The 13,602-nt window shown below is 35.7% G+C and overlaps 1 protein-coding gene across 8 annotated transcripts in view; it reads right to left on the bottom strand.

The window, feature by feature from the left end:
- Positions 1-689: 689 nt before the first annotated feature.
- Positions 690-13,602, bottom strand: part of LOC144965907 (nuclear receptor subfamily 2 group F member 1-B-like) — a 47,960-nt gene continuing 35,047 nt past the window's right edge. For 5 of the 8 annotated variants that reach the window (XM_078901744.1, XM_078901748.1, XM_078901749.1 and 2 more), the window contains 2 exons: positions 2,685-2,790; positions 690-1,683 (listed from right to left, as the gene is read on the bottom strand). In XM_078901744.1, the coding sequence (XP_078757870.1) occupies positions 1,515-1,683; positions 2,685-2,790 (275 nt within the window). In that variant the 3' untranslated portion in view covers positions 690-1,514. The remainder of the gene's footprint in view (positions 1,684-2,684; positions 2,791-13,602) is intronic. The other 3 variants (XM_078901745.1, XM_078901746.1, XM_078901747.1) reach the window with 1 other exon arrangement.

Here is a 13,602-nt window from a genome sequence, read left to right as displayed (position 1 = left end):
ATTGGAATCGATCGATATTTTAAGGACAAGGTTTCTGGCCAAATTTTTTTTAATGCAAGTTTTTATAAAGTATGGCAGTTAACGGGTTAACATATGGAATCATCGTATCAAGATTTATCAAATGCATTATTTCTTATAGACAAATAAAGTTTTATAGAGAGAGATGACAATGAGAGAGAGAGAGAGAGAGAGAGAGAGAGAGAGAGAGAGAGAGAGAGAGACGACCAATCTAACGTACTTATTAGAACAAACACATTTTGACCAGAAAAGTCGTCCTTCGATTATCTATCCGCAAATACCGATCTGATGAAAATGACCCTTTATCTAGTCAAAGAATTCTAAGACCAGGAATTTCAAGAAAGTCTTTACGGACATCTCAGGTTTGAGTGTTTTCGACAAGTTGAGGGATATTTGAATCGATCGAGTGTGTTTATGGTTTGACAAGTATAATATTGTAAAGCGCTTTGAGGCTTCGGCATTTAGCGCTACAAAAGAACACTTTATTATTATTTATTATTATCGATATTAATTTGAAAAACGAGTTTTCTGGCCAATAATTTGTAAGATGTGTTGTTTGTTTGTTTGTTTGTTTTGTTGTTTGTTTGTTTTTTAGTGAAACAGCAAATGCGTTGTATCGTGGTTGACGTTTTAAAAACACAGCAAAAACATGATTTTATCGTTTGTTTGGGTTTTATTTTTTCAAATTGACTGCGAGATCTAATATCTGTGACTCACAAAGTATTCATAGGCCTCACCAAAGAGGAATATTTTTATATTTTATTTTCTCCACACGGTTTCATAAGCCAGGGTTATCTTGGCCTTCATCGAGAGATAGACAGTAAATTATGTCAGACCTTTGTTTATTAATTTTATATAATATCTTATCTAGATCCGTTAGCCAATATATAAAAGGCAACGATTGTACATGACAACTGTCTCTGTTCAAGTTCGTCGTAGTTCAGCTTCATTATTGGTATATTGTATCGCTTATGCCATTTTAAAAAATCCTTTTATCAGAGGACTTGGGAGAGTCATTTGATGGAACCAAGGAAGCAGAGTTCGACTGAATCTATCTTGGTAGTGGCCTAGGAGTATGTGAAAGGAACGCACTAAGGAACGTAGTTTCGGCACATTTTCATCGTTCACTTTGTATGTAAATGTTGTTGTCCAGTCTGTGGCGGGAACATGCAAGCTCCAAGTCTATATCTCTGAACGGTGCATACAACGAGGATCCATCATTATTGCCCCGAAGAGAAATCTAATAAAAATGAGACTATACTCATAGTTCAGATACTGAAAGTGGTGGAATTGGTGGTAAACTTCTTACTGAGACGGCCGGCAAACTCGATGTTTATCTCAGAATGGTGCAAACAATCACAATCCATTTTTTGCCCAAAACGAGGCATGAAATCTACCTAATTAAAATGAAACTAGAATATAGTTCAGTGACTGTAAATTGTGGGAATTGGCGGTAAACTGCTGACTGGGATGGCCGGCAGTTTTGGCGTTTGTTGTCATTGGATTGCCATGTAGGGCCAGCTGAAGGAGCCGCCACTGCACAGCATGTCTCGGATGAGGGTCTCGATTGGCGTTTTGCCCACCAGTCTGACGAAGAACAGCTGCTCGATCACCTGGGCGCTGACACTCCGGAGGGAAGGAAGTCGAAGCAACAACTTGCCAAACCTGAATGTGGACAATAATGGAAAACGAAATCAATGGAAGGCAAAGGATATTGATTGAAAAAATAATTATTATAATTTTTAAAAGCTTGAGCATTTCTATAACGCAATATTAGCTAAACGTGTTCAAGTGCTATACAAGGGGATCCGTTGCCAAAATCAACACTTAACAACATGTAGGACGAGACATGATGCTTGTTAGGCGATATTACAATTTTCTTTTATGACAGAGATAGTAGGGGAGTAATTTTACACCTGAATACGGTGAGAAAAATCTGAGTACAGAGCCTTGTCCAAGGATTCAACTATGCGCCTCTCAGTGCGGGACTCGAACCCTGGACCTTCCGGTCCGAAGGCGAGTGTCATACCACAAGACCACAAAACCTCTCAATGAATCTAATAGTAGAATAGTGGTAAGAATATATAAAACACCATCACCACGTAGAAAAAAGTAGTTCTTTATTCTCGTGTAAATCGATGGCTCAGCCGATGGTACCGTGTGTCGTCTTGTCACAAAAGTCTGTGGCCGGATGGGTGACAATGATTGTGGAAAATTTTGGTCTGGTTCCGTTTTTTTTTGTTCTTGGATAAAGCACTTATCACATATTACCCCCCTCGACTCAGGTGTCTCGGTCACAAGTTTGTTCTACTGTAATAAAGTTTAATGAGTGACTGATCGGTCAAAGACCATTTATTTGTCTGGGGTTTTTTTAATTCTTGGATAGGAAATAAAAATATTGTGAACAGGGGGTTGAAGAGCAGGATTTACTTGGAAGTCTCAGGTTTGAGAGTTTTGACAAAATGGTGATCATTTTAATCTATCGATATAATATATCGGCCAAAATGTTTAAAATGTGTGTGTGTTTGTGTGTGTGTGTATGTTCAGATTATGTCATTACATTATTTAAACTCGCATGTGCCGTTTAAATAAAATAGCGTTTGCAGTCTGAAGGGTCCACAATATATCGACTATTCAGCATGAATTCAAGATTGCTATGGACTTACCTTGTGGGCTGGTTGGGGTATTGGCTCCGTACATATTCCTCTAACGCGCACTGTGACTTTTCCTGAATACTCTCAATATGATTGATGTCTGATAGGCCACAGGCGTCTGGAAGAAGGAAGATAAAAATGAGAAAAGACTTATTAATGATATGATGGTAACTGAATACACTCGGCAACACAACACCGTTTTGAAACCATAGTTCACGTATGTGTTAAAAGGGGAAATCTGATTGATAAAAGAAAACGAAAGTAGGAACAAATAAAACAATCGGCATGTTTGTTTTGGTTTTTTTATTTTTTTAACGTGATTCTGCGAGATCCCGTAAGATCCCATGGGAAACGTGAATAATCGTGGCTCGGGAACTCTTGAATGTAGTGTGTCTGCGCGTGAACTGCTCCTGCAAAATACATGTTGACACCTTTCACCAAGGGTAAGCTGGCGACAAACTGCATCTCAACACGCGAGTTTTGTTCAATTCGGGTACGCCATGTATCTGAAATCAATAATATTGATTGATGACGATGGCGCTGATGGTGGGTGTATCTGTGCTTTGAGGTAGATGACCGAATGGTTATGATGTCATAGTCTTGGCATTTATTTGTTTATTTATTTTATTGTTTATTATTTTTCTATTATTTAATAATTATTTATTTATTTACTTATTTATGTATCTATTTATTTAGGCAATTATTCGTTTACATATATATTAATTAATTCATTCATTTATCCATTTGTCCACTCATAAATTTATTTATCTAGTATTAGTAACCTCTCATTCATTATTTCATTATTTTTAGATAAGAAAGGCTAAAGTAACGCTTTGCTTTTTGTAGATGGTTGTCACCTTGTACTTCGACGTAATTCTCTGGATAGTGTCATGCTAAACGTTTACGAAGACCACAGTCGGAATAAATATCAATGTCTTTATTTTGTCGTGCGCATTATACAATATTGAAATATTATTAGAGCTTGTATTAAAATGTTGAAGAAAACGTTCGTATCTTTCTAAAATCAGTTCCGAGACATAATCACAGCCGATGCTAAATCAGTGCATCAGTGATTTTCCTTTCTTTGTTTTGTTGTGTACAAAAATTGTATAATCGTTCTATTTGTCAATATTATTTATTAATGGAGTCGGGTAAAAAATCTGAACGTTCGGGGTTTTCTAGGTTTTTCCTAATTCAATTTTAACATTTCAATTAAACCAGTTAACTATCGTTCTCTTGTAAAAACACGTATTTAAAAATTTGGCCAGAAAACTTTTCCATCAAAAATATTGATCGATTTATATGATCCTCATCTTGGCAAAAACTATCAAACCTGGGACCTCGCTATGTCATGATGAGGGCCATTTAAATCGATCGATATTTAATATGGAGGACAAGTTATCTGGCCACATTTTTAAATACCATTCTTTTCAGGGTGCGGCCGCGAACTGCTTAAATGTTTGTCTCGTTGAGTCAATTGCATGCAATAATCTAAAAGACCGCCGCACGAGTATTCAAGCGGTATTTGTTTATCCTATCACTTTATCGTTGCCATGGTGACATAAATTCCATTCATGAGTTTAATTTTATGCATTCCTCCGCATCGGGAGTAAATTCTTAACATGCATGTCTGTGTTCCAGACGTTCTGTATTATATATTATAGGAAACAGGAAATGATCATTGCCGGGTTAGATGGCAGGATGAGGGGGTAGAGGGTTGGGGGGCGGAAAGGTGAGTCGTGCATGTTCAGGATTTAAGTGCTCACCCCGTTACGGAATGCCACTTAAATTTACTAAATTAGCTGGGGGGGTTATACATTTTTTTTTCTGTTCCATGTCAGGTTTTTTATTATTGGCGTTATCCATGCATACAAACATAACGTTTACATGTCTTTGGTAAAGAAAGAAAAAGAACTTTACGTTGAGACGTCAATTAGAAGCATTGCTTACTATTATCAGAGAGTTTATAAGCTAACGCTATACAATCTCTTTGCTAATATGCCACGGCTACTTGAAAAAAAAACCCAAAAAAACCGACACATTAAAAAGAAATAATGGGCCTGAAAACTCGTCCAAATATCGTTCGATTAACATTCAATGGTGTACGATGTAGAGTGACCTTTGTCTTGTCAATAAATTATATTTTCAAACCTGAGCAAAAGAGGGGAAGATGGTGTGGATGAATGTGAACGTGTAGTATTAGTATGTGAGCGATTGTTGATAATCTCGTATCGTTAAATCTGCGGTTACTGACTAGACACCTAAATGTGGCTTGCACTTTGAAGGAGGAAGAAAAGCTTGTTTATACATAAATTATAAATAAATAAATAAATAAATGAATAAATAATTTTTTTTAAAAATAAATAAATAAATAAATACATTTAAAAATGAATATAAATAAATTGATAATAATATAAACATAATTTGTAGCGCGTTTCAACAGATTCGCCATGCTCAACACGCTTCGCAATGTTTAAGGTATTCATTCCCACAGCAGCCGAAATGGAACCGTTTTTCCAGTTCATGCAGTAACAGTCGCCTGTTTAGCGTCCTTTATGTAATCACACGACGTGCATAATATAACGGAAATTTCTAATTTGTTTTTGATTTTGTTCTTTGTATGTATTCTTCCGAATCTACCAGCTTTTATAAATACTATTTATGTGCGCGGCATATAATATGTGTCAATTGGTAAGCTGGAAACGTGTTACATTAAATTCGTATAAAATAATGAATAAAGCATTGGTGTTAACAGCCAGATACTCAGTATCCACCTGTGTATGGTGAAAAATAAATATGAGTAATAAAGCCTTTTCCAAGGACTCATTTGCGCCACCGACCCAGAGAGGAACTCGAACCCAGGTGATACCAGTCAGAAGGCGAGTGTCGTACCAAAAATCCGCACATGAAGCATGTAGAGCGATTTTACAATTATAACTGCTACGAACGCCCCCCCCCCCTCCCCAATAAAACCAACAACAACAAAAATACGAAAACCCCCAAAATCAAACAACCCCCCCCCCCCCCCCCAAAGAAAAAATACTGAGAAATAAACACTAAGAAAATAGTGCCTAGTTTTTCAACCTCCCCAGCCATCCAGCCAGCTAGCTAGCTACTACGTACAACACGAGGAAGGATACGAGCGAAGACAGACTGATAGTAATTGAGTTGTGTTTGCCCAGACACTTGATCCTGGATGATTACCCTTCACGTTTACAGCCGTAAACTTGTCGTGCATACATACAGGTAAAGTCATGTTGACAAACAGAACGGAACGACCTCGGGCTTTGAATAGTCTATGATCTGAAACTGAAAGGCCTTAGGTCGCTCGATCGCTCGAGATATATAACTAACCAAGGGGGGGGGGGGGGGGAATAAATGAAAAAGAAACAGAAAGAAAAGGAAAGGTGAAAGGAAGATAAAGAACGGAGAATAGAAAAGTTGTTAAGAACGTTCAATGAAAAAGTTGGCTGTACAGAATTGGAATTTATCGGCACGATCATTTAAATGAATGCACAGTAATATATTATAAGGCTATATATTATATGCATAGCTACATGTAAACTGGAATTCATTTGTGTGAACATATTCGGGAAATTGTAATGCACAAACCAGCAGCAGCAGGCATCGTCAAATCGTAATAATTGTGACCATTCGTGTCAAAACGGCATAGTGTCGGGGAAAACCAGATTTGTAACCAGTCAGCTGCAGTACTCTGGTGGAACGACACATATTTAAACATTTTGGCCAGAAAACTCGTCCTTCAAATATTTATCGATTTAAATGATCCTCATCTTGGCAAAAACTCTCAAACTTGGGACCTCGGGAGATCCGTCTTCAGTCACAGACATCGCAATAACCGAGGTCTCATTATTATTATTTTCTTATTTTCAGCAATCATATTTTAGCCTCTATACTATCCCGATATAACATCCTTTTGATTCATTGAGTAACATATGAAAAAGGACATATTATTATAAAAAGGACACTATACGAGCGGTGAACCCAATTAAGTACAAGAAACCACAAGAAGATGGAAAATATCAAACTTGGTAAACACAGAGCACCGTAGTTTCTAGAGTTGGACACAATAAAGGAAAACATCGTGCAGAGCTGACAACAAACACGGTGTGTTGACTCGCACACTGGATACTGATGAGTAGGACAACATTGACTTGGTCAACAAAATGGATGTCCTTCCGGTCGGTCAATGGCTTATTGGAGCCTGCATGGTTAGAAATTACTTGAAGATTTACTGTATTGTAATGTATAATATAATACAATATATTTTATTGTAAAAATACCATTAAATTGTGTCTTTTCCACTTTATGGGGAGCCCATAAAAAAAAGTCGATTGTTGCTATTTAAAAGAGAATTATTTGAATTGTGCATGATGCTTGTGTGAGACTTGCTTGGACAATCACCTAACACTCGCATGCATTCAAATACAGACATGTACACACACACACGCACACACACACACACACACACACACACACACACACATATACAGGTGATGGAGCAAGAAAATGTAAAAAAAAATCAAATTAGAAATTGCAATTGAATCAGAGATCAAACGTATACAACTTTTGTTGTATTTTTTTGTCATCAACAGGTACAGCCCAAAATAAAATGAATTGGTATTCATAAAAAAAAAACAACAACATTGACTTCAGTAGTCTAAAAAAAAAATAAGAAAAGCATGATACTACTATAAATTATTTACTTTGCTTAATGAAATGCTCCTGATTATGGTGATAACTTAACAGACATCAGGAATAATAGCATAATCTCTACTTGTCATAATCATCCATCTTGAAGAATAGCATAATTTCTACATATCATTGCTAACAATTCGGAAGAAAACCATAATCTCGACTTTTATAAACTAACCAAAAGAATGCGATGAATAAGATACAATTTCTGTTAATATTCAAATCACATTCTGATCACATCCATTTATAAAACTATTCAAATTATATACAGACCATCGTCAAATAAATCATGATATTTATTATCTATTTTAGATCTTATTATATCTGATGATAAAAAGGCAGAGAAAGAACATTTAGGAAAATGTCAATGAGTTGTTAATGAATTAATCAAGTCTCTTTTCTTCCTTCAACTCCATCGGCGTGTGAAAGAATGTCCTCCAAAGCGATCTTTGATTGAATGCTCTATTGTCTCCCTTTAGCATTCAGCCCAGGAAAAAAATGTATCTCCTTTAGGTATCTCATTATAGAATAGGGTTTATTTATCTCTCATTGTGTAATAATGAACAATGGCCTTATCCACAATGGTCGGTATTAAAGGTTAAAGTCATGAAAATGAAACATTTACAGCTTTTGTCACGCCAAAGGGGACGAGACAGGCAGGCGGGAAAAGAAAGGTTAATTCTCTCCCTTTTTCTGGAGGAAAACAAAATAGCACTTCTCCTCCCAAATTGGGGGTCCAGGAAAGAATAAGTTACGTACGAGAATGGAGAAAAACAAGCAAGAATTGCGAGTGTAAATTCGCTATTTGGCACATTTAGACGACAGAAGGGAGACTAATTAACGACATCCTCGTAAGACCTTTAGCCCGAATCTTTTCACAACCAGACCTTCGACATTTTGTCCTCGGCATTTTTCAGTCACGAGACGCCCCTGAGATTGTCCGAACTGAGTGTTGAAAACGTCGCCATGTCGCCATCATTGCTTACATAAGGCCTGTAGGGAAAAGGTTACATGTTTGCCCCTGTGTCAAAATCAAGATTAATGTTTTCTTTCCTAATTGGCCAGTTTATATGTCAGTGAAATTTGACATTCTTTCGTGTAAACGCCCCGATCACGGACGCATATTTTGATGAAGATATGTCGAGCGGAGAAAAACAAACAAACAAACAAACAAACAAACTGGTATGCCAAAACAGAAATGGAGTCGTTATCTGAGCTATGAAAATATTGAAAGAATTTAAGATGAACGTTCCTTGCCATCTCCTCCTAGGCAAGCTTCTCATTTAACATTTACAAGATCGTCATCATCATCATCATCATCATCATCATGATCATCATCATCATCATCATTATTATTATTATTATTATTATTATTATTATTATTATTATTATTATTATTATTATTATTATTATTATTATTATTATCATTATATTATATTATTATCATTATTATTATCATTATTATTATTATTATTATTATTATTATTATTATTATTATTATTATTATTATTATCATTATCATTATTATTATTATTATTATTAATAATAATAATAATAATAATAATAATAATAATAATAATAATAATAATAATAATAATAATAATAATAATAATATCATCATTATTTTTATAATTATTATGATATTATTAGTAGTATTATTATTATCAATTATCATTATCATCGACATCATAACTATTACATTCGATTATTATTATTATTATTATTATTATCGACAGCAGAGGCAATGACGTAACTGTCGAGGTACTCAATTTATATCTGAATACTGTGAGAGAATGAGAGTAAAGAAACTTTTCCAGGTACTCTACATGCGCCGCCACTCCCGGACTCAAATAAAGGATATTATTATATAGATCAGTTAGGTGAACGACATACCACCAGAAACTTCTTTAGAGTAGGTAGTCTTAGTATGTAATGCCTACCACAAAACCAAAAAAATGATGATGAATTAACAGATTTTTTTTTTAATACCACGAACGATGTAAGTAGCTTAACCAAATTAGATATCCTAATTTCACTTTTATCCAGAGCTTTGATTTTGCTTCTAAACGGATTTTTCTTTATAATCAACAACGATTATAGGATTATTAGGATACGCATAGTTGCAAGTATCCGATTTGCTTATATTCGGTTAAGTGAAGTAAGAATCAAATGGTTTCCAATTACCTGTCGTGACCTCTCTGATCTCTCGTGCCCTAAGATGCTCCTTCGTTTTATTTACAGAAGCCAGCGAGACTCACTTGTAATTTGATGGCTGTTTCTTATTTCATCGAGTTTGTTAACAAGGCAGGACGGATTTGTAAGATGAGATAATAATATGCGCTGCCTTGGTCGGGTCTTGTGTAGAAAATACGAGTTCAGATCTAGCATTGTTTCCTATATTCAACGCTGCCTTTTGGTGAGATAACACATCGTTCACGGCTGATAGGGAAAAAAGCAATCTATAGCTCCCGACGTGCACTTCTTTGCAGGTCTGATAACCCAATTCATTAGGGGTTCATTGTTGTAATGACAATCTCAAAATAACAAAAAAAAAATGACGCAAAATATTGTCCATTACAACAATTGTAAACTAGGCCCATAATTGCGTTTGGATGTCAGACCCGCATATATGTACACGCCGACAGCTCCACAACTAACTATCTTGACCCCCCCCCCCCCCCCCCCCCCAAAAAAAAAAAATATGATTTCCTGATTTGCAAGGGGGAGGGGGGACGAAAAAATAAAAAAATAAAGCTCTTTGAACATCTCCTTGTTGAATCAATCTATTGTCGGGTCGCATTTTAAGTTTCAATTCAAAAACTAGGTTGCTATTGAACCATATGAAATGCATTATTACATTCAATCAGATAGTTGCAAGTTGTCTAAAAACGGAAATGGCGTATGTTGTTAGTCGATTTTATTGTAGGTAAAAATAAATTGGTTTCCGATTTTCCGTCATAATATCTGTGACCTCTCGTGCCTTCCTAATGATATGCCTATACGTTTTATCTCAACAAGCTGCAAGTGTTAGTACACGGTAGTTGCATATAACCGATATTTGTTGTTATACGGTTTGGTGTAAGTAAAAATCAAACGGCTTCCAATTACCCATCATAACCTCTGTGACCTCTCGTGCCCTCATCTGCCCTTACGTTTTATCTCCACAAAGCTGCAAGTGTTTCATACTTCTTGGATCATGACTCCGACCTACTCGGCGATATCAGCTGCTGAACTTTAACTTTACGTATGGTGTTCAAGAGGATGCATGTGTGTGTGTTTGTATGTATGTGTGTGTGTGTGTGTGTGTTTGTATGCATGTATGTGTGTGTGTGTGTTGGGTGGGTGGGTGTGGGTTTATGCGTGCTTGTTTGTGAATATGGCTCAGAAGGTCTGAGGTTCGATCCCCAGTCGAGGTCGACTGATTTTTTTGGGACGGTTTTTTAATTCTACTTTTTCTTTCTTGCTTTGTCTGGCACCTTTCATACACACTTGTTCAGATCTTTATCTTATACTGGTGCCTGCATCTTAATTTCTATAATGTCTACCCTTGAAAACTACGATTCTATTTTCCTAATTTCAAGTTGGCATTTCTGGTGTAAGCAAATCAGGTCGAATCAAATACCCACATAATCATTCTGTAAACACAACGTTCATGTACCCATTGACACCATAGAGTTAAAAAGGAGAAACACCCGTAGAAATAGATAAATAAAAAGAAATAATGTTTCTTATTGAACAGACAACGTCCAGTAAGTAAGTAGATGTCAGCGGTGGCCGCCAGCACAGGCTACTGTATTCTCTATGGCCGCCAGCGAAGACCTTTCACTGGATGGAGACGACAGGGCATCATTAGTTAGCATGGACTAAAGTAAGACACGGCGGTCATCACAATAATAAGTATGATGCATGGGAATGGCAAGATCAGAATAATTATCGTTGGAAGGGTCAAAATAAAGACAAAACAAAACAAAACAAACATAAAAACACACATACACACAAAAACAAGATAACCAAACATGGTGTTGGTTATAGAACATAGGGTCAATAATGACTACAAACTAATAATAATATATGCTATTATCAACATGCGATTATCATCAATCTGTTGTATGTACACAAATCTAGATAGATAATATCCATGTTTTAAGCGCGTTCTGTCTTTCATATATTATTATAACCTCTTCCAACCAGAAGGTTTCAGTTGGAGTGGCTGTTATCGCAAACAAGGGCATGAAAACCCCAGGCTTAAGTCTATTTGGTATTCACAATATTGTACCACCGTCCTCAGAAAAAAACAAAACAACACATTTTTTTAGTTTTGGCCAAGATAACTCGTCCTTCAAATACCAATTGATTAAATTGATCCTCAACTAGTCAAATTCTCCGCCAGACTTAGGATTAATGAAGACATCGCGACGTCCCGGGACTTTCAGTTTTTGCCAAGATGAGGGCCATTTTAATCGATCGATATTTGAAGGACGAGTTTTCTGACCAAAAAAAAAATGTTAAAAACGCGTTTGTTTATTTTTAATGTTTTTTTGTTTTGTTTTTGTGTGTGTGTGTGTGTGTGTGTGTTTGTGTGTGTGTGTGTGTGTGTGTGTGTAGACGGTCTGGGCATTGTAGTTTTATATTGAGATTATATTGATATTATCGATATTATATAGATTACTATGGTACGTATACAAAATGATCCGACTGTTCTCTATATAATTGTTATCAGAATTAATAATAATAATAATAATAATAATAATAATAATAATAATAATAATAATAATAATAATAATAATAATAATAATAATAATAATAATAATAATAATAATAATAATAAGAAGAAGAATGCTGAAAAATTCACGTGATTTCATTTACTAACGATTCTCTACAAACTGTAATTTCCCATTCATTAAAATTCAAAAACTTACGTCGTTTTTTTTTTCCCCACTATCAACCCCCCCCCCCCCCCCCCCACACACACACACACACACACACCCTCACCCCACCCTCTTTCCAATCTGGCACCCACACATTTTTACTTTTCAATCTTCTTTTCGCCAGCCATAACGATTAGGAAACAGACAGACCTAGCATCCCTGTTTCTCGTCATCGGGTAGAAAGTTCCAGAAAGGGGGTCTGGTTAGTGTCATGATCTCATCCATGAAAACAACATGGAATTCTTGAGGCACGGGTCTGGAATCATAGCCGTCAACGCCACATATTTGTCATAATAAGACACGGTGATTCAATCAGAGGGCAGCATTATATGATCAATTATGAGCACCTGCTATGCTACATCAGTGTTATGCGGTCCCAAAAAAAAAATATTAAAAAAAAAAAAAGACGAAAAAAAAACCACAAAAAAAAAACATTTACATAGAGCATTTCTACCGATTTAACATGTTTACATGCTTTCGGATCGGAAGGTTCTGGGTTCGAGTCCCTCTCTGAGCAGTGCATAGTTGAGTCCTTGGAAAAAAAACACTTAACTTAAATTCTCTCACCGCACTCAGGTGTAAAATGAGTACCTGGCTGTTAACAGTGTTGACTGTGAAAAAAATTTGTGATATTATCTCTTTACAGGTGTCACGTCTCGTTCTCCGTGTTATGTGTTGCTGTTGGTTAGGGGCCCCTTGTAAAGTGCTTTGAGCACGTTTAGTGGATATTGCGCAATATAAAAAAGCTCAAGTTATGCAGATTAAAAAAGGAAATTTATTTATATAGAGCATTTCCACATTTCCAAATAAATAAATGATATATACATTGAATAATTAAATTAATGAACATACACAAAAAATAAATAAATAAATAGATTCATTAAATAATTAATTTTAAAAAAATAGATTAACATGTTTATAGATTATAAATTCAGATAAAACAAGTGAATTTACTAAGGAACCCCATTATAATCCAACATCCATCATTTCGCTTTCCGTTTAAATTCTATTCTCAATCTCCTCTTTCTTTTACTTTTATTCTCAACATCAATTTCCGGTCCCAAAAAAATAATTAATTAACAAATAAATTTTGTATATTTGTGGGTGAAAAAAATCGCACATCGCGTAGGCCGTAGATATGCAAATGATATAAGGTGCACGTGCTGAGTCTGAGTAGAACGTAAGGGGAAAGAAGTTAAAAAGAATTTGAGAAGAAAAAGAAAAATGCGATACTGTACTGAAACGAGTTAAAGAAAAAAAAAAAAAGAAGGGGCCCATATTTCCTA

This window comes from Berghia stephanieae, chromosome 2 (genome assembly GCF_034508935.2).
Source record: "Berghia stephanieae isolate SIO BIC M18660-M18661 chromosome 2, UCSD_Bste_1.3, whole genome shotgun sequence".
In the NCBI taxonomy this organism is placed as follows: domain Eukaryota; kingdom Metazoa; phylum Mollusca; class Gastropoda; order Nudibranchia; family Aeolidiidae; genus Berghia; species Berghia stephanieae.
This window is presented reverse-complemented; position numbering and strand designations above follow the sequence as displayed.